The sequence below is a fragment of the Jaculus jaculus genome, chromosome 8 (genome assembly GCF_020740685.1).
Source record: "Jaculus jaculus isolate mJacJac1 chromosome 8, mJacJac1.mat.Y.cur, whole genome shotgun sequence".
In the NCBI taxonomy this organism is placed as follows: domain Eukaryota; kingdom Metazoa; phylum Chordata; class Mammalia; order Rodentia; family Dipodidae; genus Jaculus; species Jaculus jaculus.
In genome coordinates, this window is record NC_059109.1 from 140,303,566 (window position 1) to 140,326,660 (window position 23,095).

Consider the following 23,095-nt stretch of genomic DNA (forward strand, 5'->3'; position numbering starts at 1 on the left):
ATAAGCCCAGCACCCTTCCTTTGTCTAATACACAGGAAGGTTCCAAGGGCTCTGGAGCTTCTGGGCTCTTGGAGCACTCTCATGCCTGATCTTTTCCCCTACCCAGATGGCCTCAGGATCCACACCTGCACACAGGAACGACCTTTGTAGACTTACTTTCATTTATTTGATGTTTTGATACAGGGTCTTGCTGTGTAGACCTGTGTGAGACAGGTCTTTCCTGGTCACAAATTTTGCTTCCTCCTGCCTCTGTTTCCCCAGTGTTGAGTTTGCAGGTTCATAGTGTCTTCTCAGGAGACTTTTTCGTTTTGTTTTGTTTTTTTGTTGTTGTTCCCCAGAGGGAGTGCACCGTTTCTGGAGGTACTGCAATACCAGGTCGACACATGGAGTGGACGGAGAAAGCTCCTATTCCAACTCCGAGCTCCAAAAATCCATTTAATATATTGTCCTCGGATAGAGGATGTATCAGATATTAAACTGCTAAGAACAGACACAACACTTGATCTTAGCCAAAAGGCCGAGAAGCGATGTGTTTTTTGTTTTTTGAGACAGGGTCACATTATATAGCCCAGGCTGATCTCCCACTTGAGATACTCTTGCATCAGCCTCTCAGTGCTAGGACTGAAGGCGTGCACTACTAAATACTTGTAAATACCCTTTAAAACAAATCTTCTGAAACCCAGGAGAAACTTGCGGAGAGTGCTGCCATCAGCCGTTGATCTGATGCCAATCCGCTGTTATTTGGTGGGGTTCATCCCCTTTAATTCCTTTACTGCTTTTCTTCAAAAATAATTATTTATTTGTTTATTTTTATTTGAGACTGGGGGTGGGGAGAATGGGCACTCCAGGGCCTCTAGCCACTGCAAACGAATTCCAGATGCATGTTCCACCTTGTGCATCTGGCACCTGGAGATTCGAACCTGGGTCCTTAGGCTTCGTAGACATGTGCCTTAACCACTAAGCCATCTCTCCCAGCCATTTACTGCTTTTCGTGTTCTTTGGGGTCTACTATGATCACTTCTTTTTGTTGTGGGTTTGCTATTGATTAATTTATTTCAAGGAGGGCGGGAGGGGGGAGGCCACTACAACTGAACTCTTGCCCCATGCACCACTTTGTGCATATGCCCTAAGTGCATACTGGGAAATGAAACCCAGGCCATCAGGCTTTGCAAGCAAGCATCTTAACCTCTAAGCCATCTCTCCAACCCGGTTTGCTTGGTTTTTGAGACAGTGCCTCACTCTTGCCCAGGCCGGCCTGGAACCTCATTATTTAGACCAGGTTGGGCTCCAACTCGAGATGATCCTCCTGCATCAGCCTCCAGAGCGCTGTGCTTACAGGTCCGAGCCACCATACCCTCGACTGGTTAATTACCTGTATCTTACACTTGACGAAACTGAGGCCCAGAACAAGTCAGAACTATGTTTCAAGGTTTCCTGACAGAGACTGTCAGTGGAGAGGTCTTGCCAAGTCAAGGAAAGGATGATGCTCTGGGAAGAGGCTTCTCCAGGTGAAGGCACGGCCTCGACCAGCGCCGGGGCGGATCCGCCCACGCACCCGAAGAGCACGCACCGATGGCCAGGGAAGCCGGTGGGGGAAGGTGCCCGGCGTCATCTGCACCCCGCGCCTGCGCTTTCCACTGCCTCGGTCCCACACGCGGGCGCGAACCCGAGACAGGTGAGACCTGCGGCGCCGCGAGCTCTAGGCCGGTATCCCACCGCTCCAAGCCGTGTTTCCCCGGCCCAGGGCCCGCAGCCGTGCTCGCGAGCCGCCAGGCAGCTCCGCACGGCTCGTGCCAGCTGGGCAAGGAAGAAACGGCAGTCGGCCCGGGGTCCCGCCGCGGGCCCGCCCTCCCGCAGACCACGCCCCCACCTCGCCCCACGCGCGCCGCGCCTTCCGTCGGTCGGGCCGGCCCCGCCCCGGCCCCGCTGCCATTGGCCGCGGCGACAACGCCACTGCCCCCCCGGGGCGGGCGGCGCGGCGATGAATGAAGAGCGGCTGGGCTGCGCGCGGCGGACAGAGCGCGGAGCGCAGCGTGGCGGCGGGCGCGCGGGACGGTGAGTGCGCGGCGACCCGGACTGCGGCGACGGGGACGGGGCTGGGCGGGGGCCCCGCGGGGCGCAGCTCAGGTGCCGGCCTCCGACCTACTGACGTCACAGCCCGGCAGGTGCTGGCGGAGGCCGGGCGCGAGCGTGGGATGGCGGGCGGGCTGGCGGCAGGCCCTGGCACCCGCCGGACGCCCCGGGCCCCTCTGCGGGCACGCACGGTATCGAGTGCGGTATTGCCCGCTTCTCGCTGCCGGCTGTCCAGGCGGGAATCCGCCAGTCCCGGCAAGGGGAAAAGGGGAGCGGGGAGGCGGAGCCGCGCTGCGCCGGTGCGCGGGGGGGAAGGTGGGAGAGGCTTGGGGCGCCGGGGCGGACGGAAGGAGCGGCCTGGGCCAGTGGCCGCGAGTGCACGCAGGCGCAGGCCCCGCGGACCTGGCCGGGGACAGGTCCATCGGTGGCGGCGGCGGCTTAGTCCCCGAGGAAACCGTCGGGCCCCGAAGTTTCTCCTGCGCTGCTAGCGGGCTTTGTCTCCGGGGGCCGCGGGCGGGCACCCTCTCGCCACTAATAAGCAGCCCCCGGGCGCAGGTCGATGCAGGGTGCGGGCCTTTCTGGTGCCCGTTTTGCGCTTGGCTCTGGACACTGGAAACCCGAAGCGGGCACTCTCCCGTGCGCAGGAGTGGTCAGCATCCTGTGGTCAGCGCCAGGCTGCGCAGAACGGGGACACCGGCCGACCGTGTGGGCCTCCCTGAGACACGGCCGTGGGGTATTTCCTTCCGGAGGCGTTAGAACGGCGGTAGTTTTCCATCACTGCTCGAAGACATTAATTTTTGGAAATTAGTAAACTAAGGTTAAGTCTGGTCAGAAACTAGCCGCATACTGCTGGCTGTTATGAGACTGGCAGATAGGTGTGGGGCTGCAGAGAGCACTGGGGTTTAGGTGGTTCATTGTAACTGGTAATGACAGCGATGCCAGGAGCTACTTGCCAAGTGCGGAGTTTGCAGGCTAGAGTGAGGGTTTTGGACCACAGCAGCTTGTCCCTCTCCCCTTACACAGAGGAGTAGGCTGAGGCACCAGGAAGTAGCAGGGGTGCCCAGAATGGCAGCTGGAGGTAACAGGGAGGCATCAACTTTGCTCCAACTGCGTTGCCACTCTCTTCTCAAGAAAGGAGGGTCCCCAGGCCAGAGGCTCATCAGTTAAGGGGACAGAACCTTGTCAGCGATTGCAGAACAGCACGTGTCTCTGGACTTTCCATGTAGCAAAATGGAACAAGGGCAGGACCCTCTGGGATGGGCCCTGGAGCTGCCCAGGATACAGTCACCTTACATTGTAAGGACACCTGCCTTACAATGAGACCGGTGTGGCTTTCCCACTAGGCCAGGCCAGCTAGTGTTGCCTGAAAATTTCTTCCCCAGGCTGCTCACCTCCTGGGTGGCTCTGACCTAATTGTGGCTCATTGGGCGTGTCCCTTGAAGCAGGTGCCTGGGCAGGTCTCAACCAGATCCCTCCCCACCACTGCAGGGGGCAAGGCAGGCCAGACAAAAGCTTGTGACTGCCCTCAATGAGGTACAGGGTAGACTAGACTTGGGCCATGTGACTTGGGGCCAAGAAGCAGAGCAACTGATGCCGGGACTGCTATGCCCAGCCTTTGGTGCGACAAACTCACAGTGGTGGTTAGGGCTCCATGCCTCTCATTTCTAAACATTAAGGCCTTTTCACCTCAGTGACTACAACTTAAGGTTAAATACTGGACCGACGATGTCCCTCATTCTAGAAGCCTCTGACTTAAGCCATGTCTCAGGTGAGTATTGCTGAGACTTGTGATTTCACAGACCACCCCGTATGGTCTCTTAGGCCGGAACAAATTGAGTTCCCAAACTTGCCCCGATGGGTCCATCCCAGATGCAGCATTTCAGCAGGGGGGTGCTGGGTTTGCTGCTGCTTTTTGCTTGGGATGTCTATCCTCATGCTTCCTTTGTAGGATATATTTAGGGCTTTGTAGTCAGAGGGTGCAAACATTCTTCTCTCCCAAGCCGCGTGACCACCTCACTCCCTAGAATGGCAAAGAGCCATTACTGGCCTTTGGAAGTGATCACAGGATAGTCTGTGGAAATTCACCATCCACCTCATTCTGGGACCCTGATGCTTGTGTGACATGGTGTGGTCTTGGTGAGCGGGAGGGCTGACCATGAGCAGGAGGACCAGCATGAGCAACTGGACCTCAGCGGTTGCACCCACATGCAGGCTGGACTGAGTCTTGCCTGAGTGGAGCCTGGAGGCCCTGCTGGCTGGGGGGAGAGGATATGGGGAGGTGGGGCTGGGCCAGCACGCTCCATGTGCCACTGCAGAGGCAGCAGCTGGCCCGGCTGGGTCTGGGAACTTCCTCCCCCTCTGCTGCCTCTGCTCAGCCTGCAGCCTGGGCTCTCAGATGTCTCTGGTTTTCCCCAACCCTCCCGTTTCCCCTGGGCTGGCACAGCGTGGCCTCTTTCCTGCCTGCATTATACAGAATTAGAATCCAGACCACATTCAGAGGGGGAGGTAGGAGTGTTCTCTAACCACACAGCTTTTGTGAAAGCCACTCACAGCAACTGGGAAATTGGAGGCCATATGCCTGGTGGAGCTTGCTCCTACTCTGGAGGGCCTCTGACATGTCCTATGTCCTCTGTCCTCTCTTTCCCACACCACCCAAGTGCTGTGTAGACACCTCTCCCACCCATGAGGGCTTTGCCTTCTAGTGGCCTTTTTTTTTTTTTGATGTTTTGGTTTTTTTGTTTTGTTTTGTTTTGTTTCGTTTCGTTTCGTTTCGTTTTGTTTTGTTTTTTGAGGTAGGGTCTCACTCTAGCACAGACTGACCTGGAATCCACTATGTAGTCTCAGGATGGCCCTCGAACTCATGGTGTTCCTCCTACCTCGGCCTCCAGAGTGCTGGGATTAAAGGTGTGCTCCACCACGCCCTTTTTTACTTTTTTAAGGTATAGTCTCCCTCTAGACCAAGATGGCCTGGAATTTGCTGTGTAGTCTCAGGCTGGCTGCGAACTCACAGTGATTCTCTGACCTCTGCCTCCTGAGTGCTGGGATTAAAGGCATGTGCCACGATGCCACCACTGCCAGGAGACTATGTGGGTGTGGTGTTTGGACCCTCATAGGCCACCTGGAAAGTTGCCCCTAGAATCCGAGAGAGCTGTGAGAACCCTGGGAACTGTCACAGGGTTTTTAACCCCCAACAACATACCAGCTGTGTAGCAGGAACTAGGTGCGGGGACAGAGAAAACTGCTTTTGTCTTCAGCCATCAAGCAAGCTGGGAGGCAGCTATGGAAGCGCTCTCATGGCCCAGGATGCCAAGCTCCAGGGGCTGGTGATGGATGCTGGTCCCACAAGATGGTTTGTGCCAAGCACTTTGGCAGCTGCCCCGTATTGCACCCCCAGTGCCCAAGCTTCAGCCTGGAGAAGTGAAAGTGCCCTGTACTTACTTACGAGTCAGAGGGGGTGCCCGGGAGAAGGCAGAAAAGAGCCTTGAGGTCATATGTGGCTGCTGATGGGAATCAGGTGGAGGGAGGATGCCTGGGGACAGGTGCTTTGGTTGCTGTCACTGGCTTTGTAGCAGTTGGGTACAGTGAGGACAGAATTAGCTTTGCTTTTTGTCAACTCCTGGCTAGATACCTAGAGGAGAAGAGAAATAAATTTGTAGTTCTTCAGTGGCCAAGGCCTGAGGAAGTTCTAGGATCAGCCTGAATGTCCCCAAACAAGGAAGGGACCCGAGTGGGTACCCCAGTTTCAGGGCTTTAGGATGTCCTGGAGACAACGTGCAGGGACTCAGCAGGGACCTGGGGCAGGTATAAGGCTTAAGTACTCTGGACTCCCCTTCCCTCCTATTCCTGGGTGAGCTAAGGTCTTGGGGACAATTCTAGCTGAGAGCCAAGTAAATGGATGGGCACCGGAGGACATAAGAAAAGAGCACCCAACTATGTGAACTGCTCCCAAAGGTCAGGCTGTGTCAGGCTACCTCAGCCACTAATCTCTCCTGGGGATTCTGAGGAGGAGGCCCCGGCCCCATTCTTTGGGAACAAAAAGACTCCGTGGATGCCGCACTTGCTGTCCTGAAGATAGTCTGTGGGATTTGGAAGGGAACTGTGGTCATCTGTGGCCTCCAAAACTAGCACATATGCAGTGCACATGCCTGTGCACATTCATGTCCCCCCCCCCCCCACGGCACCCAGGCGTGGAGGCTTTCAGCTGCCAGCCATGGCTCCAAGGCGTCATTAACCTGGGCTAATCAGCTTGGCCTAATGCCACAGGGCTGGGCTACTGGGTTGTCTGGGTGAAGCCATGCCGACAGACTGGGGGATTTCATTCCCTGCATGAAGGAGTGTCCTTCCTGCTTCCCACAGCTGGGAAGCCGAGTTTCTGGTAGATCTTCTTAAGCAGAGAAAGCTCTCCCAGGCTTAGGTCAGTGTTCCCTCACCTCAAATGTTCTTCTTCCTTGATGGAGCTGCTCAAAGCAGATGGTGGAGAGAGAGAAGGCAGAGTGCCAGCGAGGCTCTTGGCCTGGGCACAGGCAGACTTCACTTTAGGTTCCCAGTGGAGTGGTCAGGAGAGCAGAGCCCGTGTTGGTGGGGCAATGGACTCACCTCCCCAAAGGGTTGGATTTCAGTGGGCACATATACCTAAGAGAGCACTCAGCTAACCCATGAGTGGTCATAGATATGAGGGTGTTTGGCAGCCTGTGAGAAGCTCTTTTCTGGTTGGTATCTGGGCCTCTTGCACCCACCTGCTCTTTGCAGCCTGGCCTCTGCTGATTTGCAGCCATGTCCAGCTTACAGAGAGCCCTTAAAGACTGCCTGGGAGCAGGACTGAATGCTGGGCTGTATTCCTAAGCCGTGGCAGGGGTGAATAAGTACACCAAAAAAAAAAAAAAAAGGGAGGACCCTACATGAGTCAGAGTTCTCCAGGAAAGCCTGCCTAGTGAGATGTATAAAGGGATTTCATATTAGGAGCTGGGTCATGCGATTATGAAGGTGGACACATCTAAAGATCTGTAGTCAGCAAGCTGGGGGCCCAGGCTCCCTCAACTCTGCCCTTCTGCAGTCAGGTCCTCCAGGGAGTGGGTGACTGCATGAGGCCCACCTGCTTTAAAAAATCCAGAGGCCCCTCAAGACCTGCCTGTGGTGATGTCTGACACATGTGGTCTAGCTGGGCTGACACTGGGGTCTGCGCCAGTCATCCCAGAGTCTAGCAGATCCCAGGAAGATGCTCGGAAGCTAGTGACTAGACAATACCTTGGTTCCTAGTAGCACTGTCCTCTTGCCATCAGATTGGCAGGTGGGGAGTGGAGGACATGGAAGCTCAAAGGTTGATGCTGTGGATGCCTATAGAATCCTTTATTTATTTGGTTAGTTTTCAACACAGGGTCTCCAACCTGGGCTGGCTTTGAACTTGTGATCCTATTGCTTTAGCCTACTGTGTGCTGGGGTCACACTGTGTGCCACCATATTGGCCACGCTATAATGGAAGGGTGGCCTGGCTAATATTGAAAGTAGTGTTTCAGAGCCGGGTGTGGCGGCCTATGCCTTTAGTCCAAACACTTGGGAGGTGGAGGTAGGAGGACTGCCATGAGTTTGAGGCCACCCTGAGACTATATAGTGAATTCCAGGTTAGCTTGGGATAGAGTGAGACCCTACCTTGCAAAGGTGGGAAGAAAAGAAATAAAAATAACCAAAGTAGTATTTCAAGTGACACTGAAAGAACAGTGATGGTGCCAAGTCTAATTTTAGACTGAGTCTCAGTTATCGAAACCGAGTTTCAGTCAGAGCTCTTAGTTCAGGTGAAACCGCCATGATGTCAGGGCTGCGTGATACCCACACCTAGCAGTCTCCAGTGGTGGCTTTTATTTTCAAACAGGAAGTCCTTCTGTTTCCTTGTGGTCACTGCTGGTCACAAAAGCTTCACTGTCTAACTTCCCCTATATCCTGTGCAGACTTGATCTGGCCATTACCTGTGTTATCTTCAGCAGTCGTCCCGGGCATGGGAGGGGTGGCAAGCTGGTGTTGAGAGCTATGAAGCAAAGCAACGTGGCGCACTCTGGTGGCCTGAGATTTGGTGGTTCAAGTCTTGCACCTTTTTTGTACGCTCAAAGCCCACTCTCTTGTCACTCTCTGACAAGGAGGACTGACTCCTATGTCTCTCTAAATGTACAACAAGCTTTACAGCTCAGTCTGAGATCCCACACAAGGCTCCAGGTGCCAGTCTTTTTTTTTTTTGCCAGTTCCCAGTTGGTCTGTAATCATGTCATTTAGAAACGAAAGACAAGTCTGTCCCTAAGTGCTGGAGCAAGTTTGTCAAAGATGCCCATCAGGTGCCATCTGCTAGACAAACCCCTGTGTCCCCCTCTGCCTTCTCACCACACCTGCCATACTCGTAGGTGTTTGTGTGTGGGCTACGCTCCAGCTCTACCCGCTTTGGTCACTTTCACTGACTCACTCTCTCTAGATTAGGCATTTTCCTTCATAGCACCACATGCCTTGGGGTAGCTTTAGTTCTGGTGGGAAGCTAGCTGTTGATCTGCGAGAGGCAGAGTGGTACCACCTGGATCCCCAGGAAGCCATGGGTCATTGGAAGGATCTGGGTACCTGGCAGTAGGCACCTCCTGTCCATAAATAGTGCAGGCAGGCATTTGAGGAACCCAGGGTACAGCGATGATTCAGCCAGACTAGGTGAGAAAGGAGGCTTAGCTGGATCTCAAGGTCAGGACCCTGGAGAACTGATTGGAAAGAGAGAGCAGACACAACTGTCAACTGGCCCTCCCCTGAGTACAGTGTGTCTTAGCATTCCGTTGTTTTGGATTTTTGAGACAAGGTGTCTAAAAAAAAAATTGCCAGCTGTGGTGGCGCACACCTTTAATCCCAGCACTTGGGAGACAGAAGTAGGAAGATGCCAAAAGTTCCAGGCCACCTTAAGACTACATAGTGAATTCCAGGTCAGCCTGGGCTAGAGAGAGACCCTACATTGAAAAACTAAAAATATATATATATATATATATTTGCAAACAGAGGGGGGGGAGGCAGAGAGAATGGTCACACCAAGGCCTCTAACCATTGCAAATGAACTCTAGATGCATGTGCCACTTGGTGCATCTAGCTTTATGTGGCTACTGGGGACTTGAACCAGGGTTGTTAGATTTTGCAGGCCACTGCCTTAACCACTGAGTCAACTCTCTAGCCCGAGTCAGGATATCTTGTAGCCCCAAGCAGGCCTCGAACTCACTATGCAGCCAAAGCTAGCTTTGAACTCCTAATCCTCCTGCATCTACCTCCTGAATACTGGAATTCAAGAGTGCAGCACCACGCTAGGCTTTTTAACACTTAGAAGTGCTGTGTGCTGCTGAGACTTGAGTGGTGGGTTTGGTCCCAGTATGATGACTTCCAGGGACGCATGGAGTCTTGCTCCTCCTTCCTCACTCTCCACACTCTCAGAACCTGAAGCAGTATGAGCGTGTTAGACGTCAGGGGGCACACACCACCAGGATGTGCTCTGAGCTGTGCACCGTGCACTCTGTGCTGGTCTATCAGACACTTTGAGGGGCCAGAAGAGTTAAGGTAGGAGAGCAAAGGACCCCCACAGTCTTGTGGTATGTCAGCTGTGCCTGTTGCTTGGTGGTTTCTGTCTAATAGCTCTGTCCTCACTGTCTCCCCTGTGGCCACACCTCCAAAGCTCTAACGAGACTGCGGGAATTGAGTTGCTAGGATCAGTCCAGTTTGGGCCCACCTGCAGCAGGGCTGTGGTCACTGGCAAGGTGCCTGAATTTGGGTTTGGCCAGAGGCCACCTTGGGTCAGGGAAGGCTGACCCTAGTGGTGGATTGTGCCAGAATAGAAGGTTAGTGGGGGGACTTCAGTGTGTTTAGGAACAGGTGGTTTGCTAACAAGAAGTCCTTCTCATTGAACAGATCCCACAACTGGAAATCGTTGCAGCCTTCTCCGAGTGTCTCCCCACTGTGCTGCTGAACCCCCCCCCCCCCGAAGCTGGACATGCCCCAGCACGTGATGGGGGACAAGAGGTTCCTTTCCCTGCCCAGGCTCCTCTTTCCCAGCACATCCCCAGGCGCCGAGAATGGGAGTGACTACACTCCGCCCAGCAGCAGGGCATCTCCAGCCTCCCTGCGTTCTGCCCACAGCCCCCTGGACTCCTGCAGCCGGCCCCTGTGTGAGCCCCGGGCTGAGAAGCACAGTGGCCAGGCGGCCCGTGAGGTTCAGTACGTGCCTGCGGGGCCGCAGGGTGCGCTGTGCGGCTGGCGGACCTTCACTCCTCAGTGCCTGCAGGTCTTCAACACGCCCAAGGGCTTCCTGATCTTCCTGTGCGCCGCCTCCTTCCTGCAGGGCATGACGGTGAACGGCTTCATCAACACGGTCGTCACCTCCATCGAGCGGCGCTTCGACCTGCACAGCTACCAGAGCGGGCTCATCGCCAGCTCCTATGACATCGCCGCCTGCCTCTGTCTCGCCTTCGTCAGCTACTTTGGGGGCAACGGGCACAAGCCACGCTGGCTGGGCTGGGGCGTGCTGATCCTGGGCGCTGGCTCATTGGTGTTTGCATTACCCCACTTCACCGCCGGCCACTATGAGGCAGAGGTAGATGAGGGAGGAGGGGTGGGGACATGTCCTGCCAACCAGAGCACGGAATGTGTGGACAGCACCTCAGGCCTGTCTGGTTACCAGCTGGTCTTCATGTTGGGCCAGCTCCTGCATGGTGTGGGCGCCACGCCCCTGTACACGCTAGGTGTCACCTACCTGGACGAGAATGTCAAGTCAAGTTACTCACCCATCTACATCGGTGAGTAGGACTGGCCGAGGGGTGGGGCGCGAGTGGCCAGAGGCCAGTGTTAGCGGTGCTGTTACCTGGAGCCTGGGTGGGTCCCTAGCTCCTTATTGTATCCTCGAGTTAGTGGCCCCATAAGGGGCCCCAGGCCATAGTGCTAGGAACCGCAATCCAACCCCGACACCAGCTGGGACCCTTCCTGGCCCAGGGACCCTGAATCCTCAGGCAGGGATAGGACCTGGGGAGCCAGCAGAGCCTCCGTTACCTGGTAAGAAGTCCTGTGTGGGGGTGAATAAGGAAGGAAGGGCAGCCCCGAGCAAGCACCTCCCTGGGAATCCCTCCTGTGCTCAGTGGCCAACCCTACAAGGTGGGCAATAGATGGTGGAAAGTAAGGGGAGCAGAGACTTGAAGGCAAAACCACAAAACAGCTTGTGAGTTCTCCACTATGGTCTACAATTTGTAGAGTAACAGCATGCACGGCTGCCAAGCTCACATGGCCTTTAGTCTCACCCCACTCTTTCAGCTCAGGGCCCATGGGAGGTGTAGTGGGGAACTCCTGGGCCTCTCTAGCCCTGGTGTCTCCCCTCAGTGGCCTTTGCTTCCTGCCTTTTCCACCCGAATCTACTTCCACATGCCTCTCCTACATGAGCACTGCCCTTACCTGTAAAGCGGGGCTTAGGGACTCTTGTCACAATGGGTAGTCCAATTGACAACTGAGGTCCACTTTGGGGGATTGTAAAAGTATGAGCAATGATATGTCAGCCTGAGTTCAGGCCACATGCATGGACCCTGATCAAAAGACGTCCACATGGGACATCAGGCCAAGAAACAAAGGTGGGAAGTGTCCCTTAAGAGTGTCCCCAGGGTGATATGTGACAGCCTCCCATTCTGCTTGTCTTCCAGCCATCTTTTACACGGCAGCCATCCTCGGGCCTGCGGCCGGCTACCTAATCGGAGGGGCCATGCTGAATGTGTACACAGAAGTGGGCCAGCGGTGAGTGAAAAGGAGCACCTGCCTTCCCGCCTCTCGGCACCTGGGGCGCTGTGGTTCCCAAAGGCTGGTTCTGACACAGCACAAGGCTGAAACAGATAGAATTAGGTTGGCCTTGGCCTCTGTGAGGACTCAGGGACTGCAGGGACTTGGGGTCTGTGAGAGGCTTTGGGGCCCAGCTAGGGGGAGGGGACAGGCAGTGGGGGTGGAGGGGTTAGCCCAAGTGCTTCCGAGGCTCTGGCCACGGGTCTCCAGTGCTGTTCTCTTCACAGGGCTCCTGTATCTAGTTTCCTGTGTCTTTGGTGTATGATTCTGTTTTTTAAGCAGCAGCGTGAGAAGTGAGGGGGAGGGATTCACAAGGATAAAGCGAAGGGTGGGAGGGAATAAGGAGAGGAGTTGACTCTGGCCTGGTCCTGTTGCGCCAGCCACGACTGAGTTCTCCTGATGGCTGTGGCAGGTCTTGGGCACCCCTCCACCTTGGGACTCTTTCTGCAGATGGTGCCCGGCGAGGTTTCTAGCGCTCTGCCCTCTCACAAAGCCGCCTCTAGCCCTGGGTTGATACTATGGGGTCAAGGGTGCGTGTTCTGTGCAGAGCCTGAGGTAGGTGGAGGCTCATGTCTCTGGTTCTGGATGCTTTGTGCCCCTTGAGCTCTGGGATCGGGGTTCATTGTGCACATGGGGGAGGGGTCGTGTATTCCTGGCCCTGGAGGCAGCAGAGGTGACTGCCTAGCTGCATCCTGGTCTTGGAGTCCTGCCTCCATCCTCTCTTCCTCCTCCTCCTGTCCCTTGTCCCTCCTCCCTCTGTGTCCCCTTCACCCTCCTCCTCCTGACGACAGGAGCCCATTGCCCTTCCTTACTCACTCTCGGCCTGAGCACATTGTAGTATGGCACCTAATGGCCCCTCTGTGCGTAGTTCAGTGAACTCCAGCTGAGCCCTCTGTCCCCTGGGCTCCATGGCTCTGGGGATGCCAGCTGGTATGGGGAAGGACACCTGCTGTTGCTCAGATACCTGTACCCCAGGGGCCTGGCCCCCAAGGTCTCAGTCTGAGGCACAGGCGCAGCCTCTCTGGGTCCCAGCATGGAGCTGCTGTCTCAGGAGACTTCTGTAGTCCTCAGAGAGGGCAGAGCAGCACCACAGCCCTGTGGTCTCTGTCGCCTGTGTGTGCAGATCCCCAGAGGTCTTGGAAGAGGAACTAGCTTGCCACCATGTGGGTGTGCTGGGGAGGACCATGGGGGCCAGTCTGACCCAAGTACCGCTGCCTCTCCCAACAGGACGGATCTGACCACCGACAGCCCACTGTGGGTTGGCGCCTGGTGGATTGGCTTCCTGGGTGCTGGGACCACAGCCTTTCTCATTGCCATCCCCATCCTAGGCTATCCTCGGCAGCTACCAGGTGAGTTCCCTGCCCTGAGGCAAGAGGCACCATATACCCTTCCCAGTCCTGCCCCCTTCCTTCTGGTTTTCAGCCAATGAGGAGTAGAGCCTTTGATCCCAGTCTTCCCATTGGAAGAAGAGAACAGGTCAGCCCTGTACTGCCACTCCCTCCTGTCTCCAGTGGGCAGGCCTCATCACTACCTCCTGCTGGACCACATGGTCTTCTGCCCATACCTGCAATCCCACTGCTCCATGGCCCATACCCTCCACCCTCAGACTTCAGTGCTACGTGCATGTGACATGGCCAGGCCCCCAGGCCCTGGGCAATGGAGGAGTCTGGATGGCTGCCACAGAGCTGTATCCTCTGGAAGCCACAGCCGCCTGCTGACTCTACCCCTCTAGGCTCCCAGCGCTACATGGTCGTGAGCACAGCTGAAGCACGCCGCTTGAAGGACGGTGGCCACAAGGCGGCGAGCAACCCAGCCTTCGGGAAAACAGTTGGAGACTTGCCCCTGTAAGGCTTGGGGCCGGAGTCATATGCTATGGTCCCCACAAGGGAGCTGGCGGGGAGTTCACAGATCTTGAACCTCTCTCTGACCACCCCCCCCCAACACCTGAAATGTGAGCATGGAGCAAAGAGCAGAGGCCCGGTCACTTCACCACAATGATTTTGTCCCCACCAGCACACGTCCCCATGAGCCTGCCTGTCCCTAGAGTCCATGTGGAAGCTGCAGTGGACCTTGAGGCCCTCCTCAGGACCCTTGGGCAGTGCTAGGCCACGCCTGCCTTTCACTGAGCATCACTGGTGCATTTGCCATTAGGGGCTCTGGGCTGGTACTGTCCTGCTTGTCCTCCGGCTTGTGGGATGGAAACCTCCTTCCCTGCCTGACTGACCACTCTCCTCCCTCAGGGTGGCCTTTCTCGTGCTTACTGTTTCCGCCCTGCTTTCTCGCTGTCTGAGAGTTCGCCTTGCTCTGTAGTCTTTGTGAAACAGAAGATAGGCTGTGAGCTGCTGGGGTTCTAGGTGAACAACATGCTGGTGCCCAGGGTCCCTCCTTGCAGGATCAGGTCTTGCACGGGGACTATCCACAAGTGTGAGGAAGGCGAACCATGGGGCCCATTGCAGTCCCTTCATACCAACCACCCAGCCACATGATGCTGGAAGGTGCTGATGGGTGGGAGTGAGGCCGAGAGGTCTCACTTAGGGCTTTGTGCCTCACTTCCTACTTCTAAGTGGGCCGCAGAGAAGAGCCAGGAGCTGCCCATCCAGGAGGGTAGACCCCAGCGCATGGCTGAGCTGGGGAGGGCCTACTGCCCATTGTTGCTGGGGTGTCTGTTGCCAGACAGGCTCACCCTCTCCTCGCTCCAGCAACAGCCACTCAGAACCAAGAAATGGCAGCTAACTCATGCAGCACAGCATGGCACAAGCCTTGTCCCAGCAAGGACCTGGGCACCCTGGGCCTCTCAGAGTGTCATGCAATAAGCTTTGTGCCCAGGGTTAGTGCCTGAAGCCAGTTGCAATTACAAAACATGCCTCCGTGAAGGTCATATCAAGTTCTCTGGACAAACGCAACTCAAGAACTGCCCAAGCATCTTTCAGGGGCTGAGGGCCTGCGGGCATCTGTGGAGTAACCTCCCCCAGCAAAGCAGCCCAAGACTAGCTGGTCTGGGCTATACCTTGGAAAGGAACAGCCAGGACATGGCCACCACACATGGCCTACACACAAAAGTTGGGGAGGGCTTAGCACCCTAAGCCTATGTGACCCTGCTGGGGGCCAGGGTTCCATCAGGTCTCCTTTCCTTTGTCAGAACATGGAACTAAACAGTTGACCAAGAAGGCTTTCTAACACTGACATTAGAAAGTATTTTTAAAATATTTTATTTTGTTTGTTTCCAAGAGAAAGAGAGAATGGGTCATGCCAGGGCCTTTAGCCACTGCAAAGCAACTCCAGATACATACATCGCCATGTGCGTGTGGCTTATGTGGGTTCTGGGGAATTGAACCTGGGTCCTTAGGCTTTGTAGACAAATGCCTTAACTGCTAAGCCATCTCTCCAGCCTGAAAGTAAATTTTTGAATTGGTGCCACTCAGCCCCTAGAAGGGCTGTGTGAGTGTGTCTCTAGGGTCAGTCTGACTGTCCAGTGGCCCGGGGCTGTCAGTGACTAGGACGCCATGGTCCTTCAGCATGCACTCCCTCGTGAGCTTGCTGGCTAAGGGGCTCCGGGGCTAATGGCCATACTACATGCTCCTTCTCTTCAGGATGGTGTGTTTTTGTCCTGCATCTTCTATATGTAGAGCACCCGAGTGGCAGGTGCAAGGCTGTCCTCACCCATGTCCAGACTTGATGGGAAGAGAGGGCCTGACATGGGTGCTGTGGTACATGGGATTTCCAGACGGAGGTGGAAACACACACGCGCACGCATGTGCACACACTTACACACCAGCACTCCTCCTCATAGAGCCCAGCTAGGCTGGAGGTGCAGGATGAGCAAGTGGCCACAGCATCAAGTATGTAGACATTGGGTCTTCAAGCCCCTCTGAGAAGCCTGCCCCCCTGAGTGTCCAGAGGCTGCCTATGGTTGCATGCATGAGAGTACAACACAGTGACATACACAGACTTCAGGAACAGGGAAGCAGCACCCCAAAGTCACCCGAGATCAGTGTCAAGCTTAGACACAGTGCTGGGTGCTGGGCAACTGGCCAGCTTGGTCCCCTCAGGTCTAAGAAGGTGGCTATGCGTTGGGTGTTTCCTCGTTCAGTCTCTGCTGTCAAGGGTTTTGTGGCCATTTAGCCTCATTCAACCTCAAAGTCAGCAGTTAGTATGAAGGGCCTTCAGCCTCAGGAAGCTGGAGTCTGAGCCTCAGCTGATGGTCACTCTGCTCAGCTGGGCACACTTACCTAGGCAGGGTCCATGCCATGCTCTGGCCACTCTATTGTGTGGCCCTGGAAAGACAAGAGTCAGACACCTTCCCACCAGGAGAGCCCGGCAGGGCTTCCCCAAAGTTGGCAGGACTAGGGCCTCAGGTTCTCAGGACAATTCCAGGCCAGGTCACCATGGGACCATCCATCCCTGGTCATCAACCCTGGTATCAGCCCATAGCCACTGAACCCCAAGTGCAGACAAGAGAAGGGGAGCCAGCCATGTCCACTCAAGATTCCTCAGAGGCCCCTAGTTTCTAAATCTGGAGGCTTACATCCCTCTGTCCCCAGGGCTGGTGGCTGGGAGCTGGTCCCACCCTTTAGTGTGACCTTTCCCTTGGTGTTCCTTGTCCTGGTGGCCTGTCTGGTGACCAGTACCTCCCAGCCCTTGTCCAGTCCCACCAGAGGTGACTAGGCTGTCACAGGTCAGTTGGGTCTGTCCCCACACAGGCTGGACATGTGGCTGTGGCAGTGATAAGGTTCTCTGCAGTGTTCAGGACTACCTGACCAGAGGCTCTCACACAAGCTGTCTGTGTTCTACCTGCTGGTGTGTCTAGAGTAGATGTAGGGTATCCCTTGCTGTACCCCCTTACTCCACCCCTCTCCACTGCCCTCTTAGAAGTAGGGCCCTCTGCTTGGGGAGAGGTGGCCACCTCAGGAATGATGTATTCCTTGCATGGAGGTCTGACCTACTCTGATTCCTGGTCTTCATTCCTCCTTCCCTCTCTAGCTCCATCTGGCTCCTCCTAAGGAACCCCACGTTCATCCTGCTCTGCCTGGCAGGGGCCACTGAAGCCACCCTCATTGCTGGCATGTCCACTTTTGGTCCCAAGTTCCTCGAGGCCCAGTTTAGTCTGAGCTCCTCAGAGGCCGCCACCTTATTTGGTAAGGAAACGCTGGGTCTTAGGGTGTTCTGTAGAGGCTGGGACCATAGCCTGTTGGCTCCCAAGTGGGCAGCGCTCCACCTGCTCACCACCCAGGCCACTGTTCTGTGCCTGCTGTTTGTCACAGAAGGGGTCTGGGCCTGGCTGTCCCCATAAGCCATGCCACCACAGGCCTGTGATTTGGACTCTAGGCCTGCCTGGGGACACAGTGGCCAGAGACAGGCTGGCCCTCCAGAGCCTGCAAGGGTGGTGCTGCCTGTGTCCCTTCCTCTGCCAGTGCTCATAGCTGCCCTGTGCCAAGGGCATGGCATGGTCTCACTGATGGCACACATGACAGGAGTCAGCTGGTATGTGACTCAGTGCTGCGGTCAACCTGAGGTATTGACCAGTACATGTGAGACTCATCAGCTGTGGCCTTCCCTGGCAGGCCCTGTTGCCTGGGTGGCGAGAGGCTGTCATATCTGGGACTCTGTCCCCTTAGTAACATCTTTTCACGCAGCCCAGACACACAGCGGTTTCCTCCCTTCCTCAGCCCATCTCCTCCGCTGATTCGTGTCCCCTTTCTGCCCCCAGAGCAAGTCTCAGTCCCTGAGGCCTGGCCTTCCAGGTGGCCTGGGAAAATCCACATTATTACTCCTACTGCCATCCCTGGGCATATTTCAGCTTGGCCATGTGCCCACCCACCCGGACCTCACATAAGATGGCTCCAGGCTTTTCCCCAATCACATTTGGCCTGTAGGGGGTTGGTTATGTTTGCCCTGGGCACGGTGACTACCACTCATCCATGGCCCCTGGGGCTTCTGCTCTGACCCTGAAATGGCTCTGCCTCAGTTTTCCTGCCTGTAAAGCAAAAGTGACAAAACCCAGGCTGGTTATTCCCTTATTGATCCCTCCCCAGGGTACCTGGTGGTGCCAGCGGGTGGTGGCGGCACTCTCCTGGGCGGCTTCCTGGTGAACAGGTTCAAGCTCCGTGGCTCCGGGATCATCAGGTTCTGCCTGCTTTGTACCCTGACCAGCCTGCTGGCCTTCTCCGCCTTCCTCATGCACTGCCCCAACATGCTCATGGCAGGTGTGACGGCGGGCTACGGTGGGAGGTGAGTCTAGCCAAGGGCCTGGGCAGGGAGAGATTGTGTTCTCAGCACGCTGTGACAGCCACTCATCTGCCAATGCTCCGCCCGCCGCCCCATCCCTACAGCCCCCTGCCCAAAGGCCACGTGGACCTGAAGGCCGCCTGCAACGCTGCCTACTGCTGCCAGCCAGAGCACTACAGTCCCGTGTGCGGCTCGGATGGCACCATGTACTACTCCCCCTGCTACGCGGGCTGCCCCGTGGCTGCCAGGATTGGCCCTGGTGGCCAGAAGGTGAGTGTGACCACTGCCCACTGCCCTACCGGGCCGGGACTTGGGAAGCCCCATGTTCCTCTCGTGATCAGCACTGTTGTTGGGCTCCCCAGGTGTACGGAGGCTGTAGCTGTGTCCTTGTGAAGGACTCCTCTGGCTTGGGCAATGCTACCGCAGGGAAATGCACTTCCACCTGTCAGAGAAAGCCCTTCCTTCTGGTTCTCGTGTTCGTTGTAATTATCTTTACATTCCTCAGCAGCATTCCGGCGCTGACGGCAACCCTACGGTAAGCGGCTCTCACCACGGCTTCTCTTACAGCACCAGCAGGTGGCACTATGCAGATTGTCAGGGCTTTAGGGGAGCAGCGGGCCTGGGAAGCTGGCCAGTCCCTGGTGGCAGCAAAGTCCCCACGAGGTGCTTGCCACCTGGGGAGGTGGTGACATGGCCTAGAGCTTGGCCCAGGACTCTTGCTGGCATGGGGAGTGACATGTGTGCAGCCACGCTCCCGTGAGCTCTAACATCGTGGTTGTCTACTGCAGGTGTGTCTGTGACCGGCAGAGGTCCTTTGCCCTGGGGATCCAGTGGATCGTCGTGAGAACCCTAGGTGCTGTACAGCTGGACAGTGCGTTCCCTACATAAGGAATCCAGGGGCATCTTCTTACCAAGCTGTGGCATAAGATTGGAACATTCCCTAACTGTCCACTAGAGGGGCCCATTGCCATCTGTTAGCCCTCACTAATGCAGGGGCTCCCTTTGGGGAGCACGCCCTACCCAGAGCGAAGTCCCCAGAGAAACCACCACTTGAATAGTTCCCTTCATGCCCCTGAGAACACAGATGACTGACAGGCCATCAAAAAGCCCATGTGCCCCCCCCCACGTCTTACCTGTGACCAGCCCTTTCCTCCCTCCATCAGGGTGCTAAGCAGGCCTCTTTCTCTTGGCAGGTAGTATCCCCGGGCCCATTGCCTTCGGCTGGGTAATCGACAAGGCCTGCTTACTGTGGCAGGACCAGTGTGGCCGCCAGGGCTCCTGCTTTGTGTACCAGAACGCCGCCATGAGCCGTTACTTGCTCATTGCGGGACTCACGTGTAAGGTGAGGCGGTTGTCAGAGGGAAAAGTGTTTCCTCCCAACCCTACCCCTGCCCGGGAAAGGGTCTGTCTGCCCTAGGCCTGGTGTAGACACTTGCTTCTGCCTCTGCTGCTGAGTGCTGGCCTTCTTGACATCCTCCCTGTCTCTTATAAGGACACAGCCATATGACTTGGGGCCACCTTTGATGAAGGCCTGCCCTCCCCTGTAGTCATCCTGATGCGCATTGCAGCTGCTGAGGCCAGGACTGACCAGTGCCAGCCCCGCCACTCTACCCTCTGCCCTGTTTTTAGTCAAACAGTAGTTTCTATTCCTTCCTTGAAGTACTGGTGTCCCTGCAAAGACCAGTCCGGTGGGTGGGCTGGGTCTTCACTTAAGAGTGGGTCAGGGGCTGGAGAGATGGCTTAGCGGTTAAGTGCTTGCCTGTGAAGCCTAAGGACCCCGGTTCAAGGCTCGGTTCCCCAGGTCCCACGTTAGCCAGATGCACAAGGGGGCGCACGCGTCTGGAGTTCGTTTGCAGAGGCTGGAAGCCCTGGCACGCCCATTCCCTCTCTCTCCCTCTATCTGTCTTTCTCTCTGTCTGTCGCTCTCAAATAAATAAATAAATAAATAAATAAATAAAAAGAGTGGGTCAGGCTTGGGGACCGTGAGAGGAATCCAGGTGGCTGAGAGCCAGCAGCTCCTTCTGTCTCTCCAGGTGCTGGGCTTTCTCTTCTTTGCCACTGCCTGCTTCCTGTACAAGTCTCCACTGGGGTCCTCAGATGGCCTTGAGGCCTCTCTGCCCAGCCAGTCGTCAGCCTCTGACAACCCCACGGAGCTACAGCTCCAGAGTGACGTCTGACACCTGCTCAGCTCGGGGACGCCACGACCCCTCCGTGCTTCCCGAGGACAAGAGTCACGCGCATGCCCGCACCGGCTGCTGGGGCTCGTGGAGGGCCCGGCCCTCCTCACGGGGCCGCAGCACTGAGGACCTTGCTCATTCATGCTGCATTCTCGAGCTGTGGCTCTGCCCTAATGTTGGGACTGAGCAGTGGGCCACAGGTTCCAGAGCCTCAAGGCACTAAGGGTGAATGGCTCCAGACACAGCTGACCTGAGCGCAACCCCTGCCCTGACTTCCAGTTTCTCCTGAGAGAGCCAGAAATGCCGTGTGGGACAGCAGAGCCCTGGGTGGTGTCATCCCATGTAGGCTGCTACTTGACATGTTTGAACCTGCTGTCACCTGTTCGCCAAGTGCTGGGCAGAAGCAACTTTGCATCATTATGTCTGGATGCACATTTTGTGTTGAAATGTGCTTATGGAATTTGTTTTGTACCTAATTCTGTGGCACATGTCAGAGCTAACTCCAGCAGGGACAGGAATTCCACTGGGAGTGCCATACAGTCTGCACAGGACTGTGTGTATCAGTGACCTCTGTTAAGAGTGTTCATATGTAAATATATTTTAATATTTAAAGCATAGATCCTTATGCAGTGTGTCATTTCTGTGTGTTTGTAGTTGGAAGGTCTGCCCGCCTTTGCTGATACCTTTGTAGCAGGCTGTCTCAGGCACTGCTGGGCCCACATCCCTCCCAAGGGCATCCCCTCGCCATGCCGCCCTTGTGACCAGAAGCAAAGTAGTTGTGGCAGTGGGCTCTTGCCTCCTGAGCCTGTGTGCACAGGCCTCAGCTAGGATCTGGCTCCTGGCCTTCTCCCACTTCCCAAACTATCTGAGTCGCCTCTGTGCACCATAGGATTGAGGACAGGGTGGCCAGACACTGCTGTCGGTGAGGGGGGCTCTACATGTATGTGGCATCCACAGGGTCATTTGTACCTACATGTGAGGGTGGCATCAGAAGCCAGCTGGGTGGAGAGTGGTGGTGAGGTCCAGCCTCAGCTGGCAACAGCATGAGCTTAGAGCTCCTGACAGGAAGCGTATGCAAAGGAATGGAGCAGCAGGGGAGCACCCAGGTGCCTGGATGCCGTTAGGCCGAGCAGTGGGGAGGGATGTCACAGGAAGGGGCATTTGAATTGACACCCGAGTTTGGCTAAAAGCATCAGCAAGCACAAAGACCCTGGGCAGGAAAAGGAAACAAGGCCCAAGCAGCAGCTGAGCAGCTCCGATGACGGGTAGACGCACGGTCTGCTACCCACTTGTTCCCATGTGGGCTCGTTCTCTTGAGCTAACCACTTAGAAACTTTCTGTGTTGTATTGCAATGAGAGAATGGGCACTCCCTACCTGAATTACATCCTTAGAGTACATATGTTATTAGAGACCTGGTAACAGTGATGGGGACAGGTGCAACAGGGAAGTCACCTCTTGAGGTCAAAGAACTAGGGTCACATGGAGTTACAGACAGACACATGCCAGGGACCAGATTGCATTTGGGGCTACAGGCAGGGCGCAGGAAAAATGCCTGTTTCCCAGCACACTCCCAGCACGAATGGAAATGAGCTGGGTCTCCCAGGACCATGCACTGGAGGGCGGTGGGAAAGGCAGAGCGCATCTCAGGGACTGAACCCCAGGCACAGAGTGGACACTCAGCTCTTCTAAGATCCTCTCCCTGTTGGGAGTCCCCAGGCAAGGTGGGCCACAGCACTTCACAGAAGCAGTCCTGCAGCCACTACCTTCTTCCCAGAGTCCTTGCTCCTGTCTCTGCCTTTGGGAAAGGCCTGGCCAGTCTGAGCTGGGGCAGGCCGTTGTGTAGTTGTGTGGGTCTTCAGGGGCTAGCAATATGGCTCAGTTGGTAGAGTGCTTGCCTCACGTGCATGAACCCCTGGGTTTGATCCTCAGCACTGCATAAAGCTGACATGATGGTACTTGCCGGTAATTCTACCACGTGGGAGGTGGAAGCAAGAGGGTTAGAAGTTGAAGGCCACCCTCAGCTGCTAGTGGCTTCAAGGCTAGCCTGGGGCACAGGAGATCCTGTCTCAAAACAAACAAACAAACAACTTCATTGAATTGTACAACCCAGATCACCTGAAACCCCCTAGGAGCACAGTGAGTGTGAGGTGCACAATTGAGCAGCTGTGGCCTGACTTGTCCCACACCTGCCCCCTGCCACTAGCCTCCACTGTCTGCTGCCTTTGAGGGCATCTCGTATCTGGGTCCAGCTGAAGCTGCATCTGGAACTCTCCCACAGCATGGATTCTGGAGGGTCATCCACATGCTGCCACTGATCCCTGCCCACTGTCACTACTAAGTGACATTCCTTACATAGTGTGTTCATCACACTAAGGAAGAGATGCGCCACGGCTTCTCCAGTTACAGCCCGGCCGAGATTCGAGCACTCATTTGCTGCAACATTTGTCCCCACCAACATCGTCACAAGCCACACAAATTCTTTGAGGTCATCTCCCCACGAGCACGACCGTGGGCTCCAGTAACCTGTCTTCCCATGTTACCATGAAGTCAGTGCCCAGGCCCCATGCAGAACTCTGTCCTCTACCCCACATTAGCCTCCCATCAGAACCCTCGGCCCAGGCTTCCTCAGAGCTCCTGTCTAGGGAGAGGGCAGGTTCCTTAGCAATACACGAGACACCATATACATGGTTACACACAGAGACACACTCCACGGAGCTACATGGCCACATGGGCCCTGCTGCTGACAGCCAACTGCAGAGGACCAGCCCCTCTTGAGTGAAGGAAGCAGAGCCTCCCTCCTGCCTCA

The 23,095-nt window shown here is 55.8% G+C and overlaps 1 protein-coding gene and 1 non-coding gene across 4 annotated transcripts; one reads left to right on the forward strand and one right to left on the reverse strand.

Moving 5' to 3' along the window:
* Window positions 1-338: 338 nt before the first annotated feature.
* Window positions 339-529, reverse strand: LOC123463289. Its single transcript, XR_006638869.1, has one exon. It is a non-coding gene; the product is annotated as a U2 spliceosomal RNA (small nuclear RNA).
* A 2,990-nt stretch (window positions 530-3,519) lies between these two features.
* Window positions 3,520-20,905, forward strand: Slco4a1 (solute carrier organic anion transporter family member 4A1). Of its 3 annotated transcripts, XM_045156829.1 has the most exons (13): window positions 3,520-3,841; window positions 9,982-10,663; window positions 10,772-10,865; window positions 11,754-11,844; window positions 13,114-13,235; window positions 13,619-13,730; window positions 16,867-17,021; window positions 17,919-18,114; window positions 18,216-18,381; window positions 18,474-18,646; window positions 18,900-18,964; window positions 19,305-19,453; window positions 20,145-20,905. In XM_045156829.1, exons 2-13 carry the CDS (start codon window positions 10,064-10,066, stop codon window positions 20,286-20,288), a joined length of 2,067 nt encoding a protein of 688 aa, XP_045012764.1. In that variant the 5' UTR covers window positions 3,520-3,841; window positions 9,982-10,063; the 3' UTR covers window positions 20,289-20,905. The 3 variants fall into 3 exon arrangements, with proteins under 3 accessions (XP_045012764.1, XP_004669548.1, XP_045012765.1); XM_004669491.2 differs by having other exon boundaries at window positions 3,524-3,841; window positions 9,982-10,865; XM_045156830.1 differs by lacking the exon at window positions 3,520-3,841 and having other exon boundaries at window positions 10,151-10,287; window positions 10,412-10,865.
* The last annotated feature ends 2,190 nt before the right edge of the window (window positions 20,906-23,095 follow it).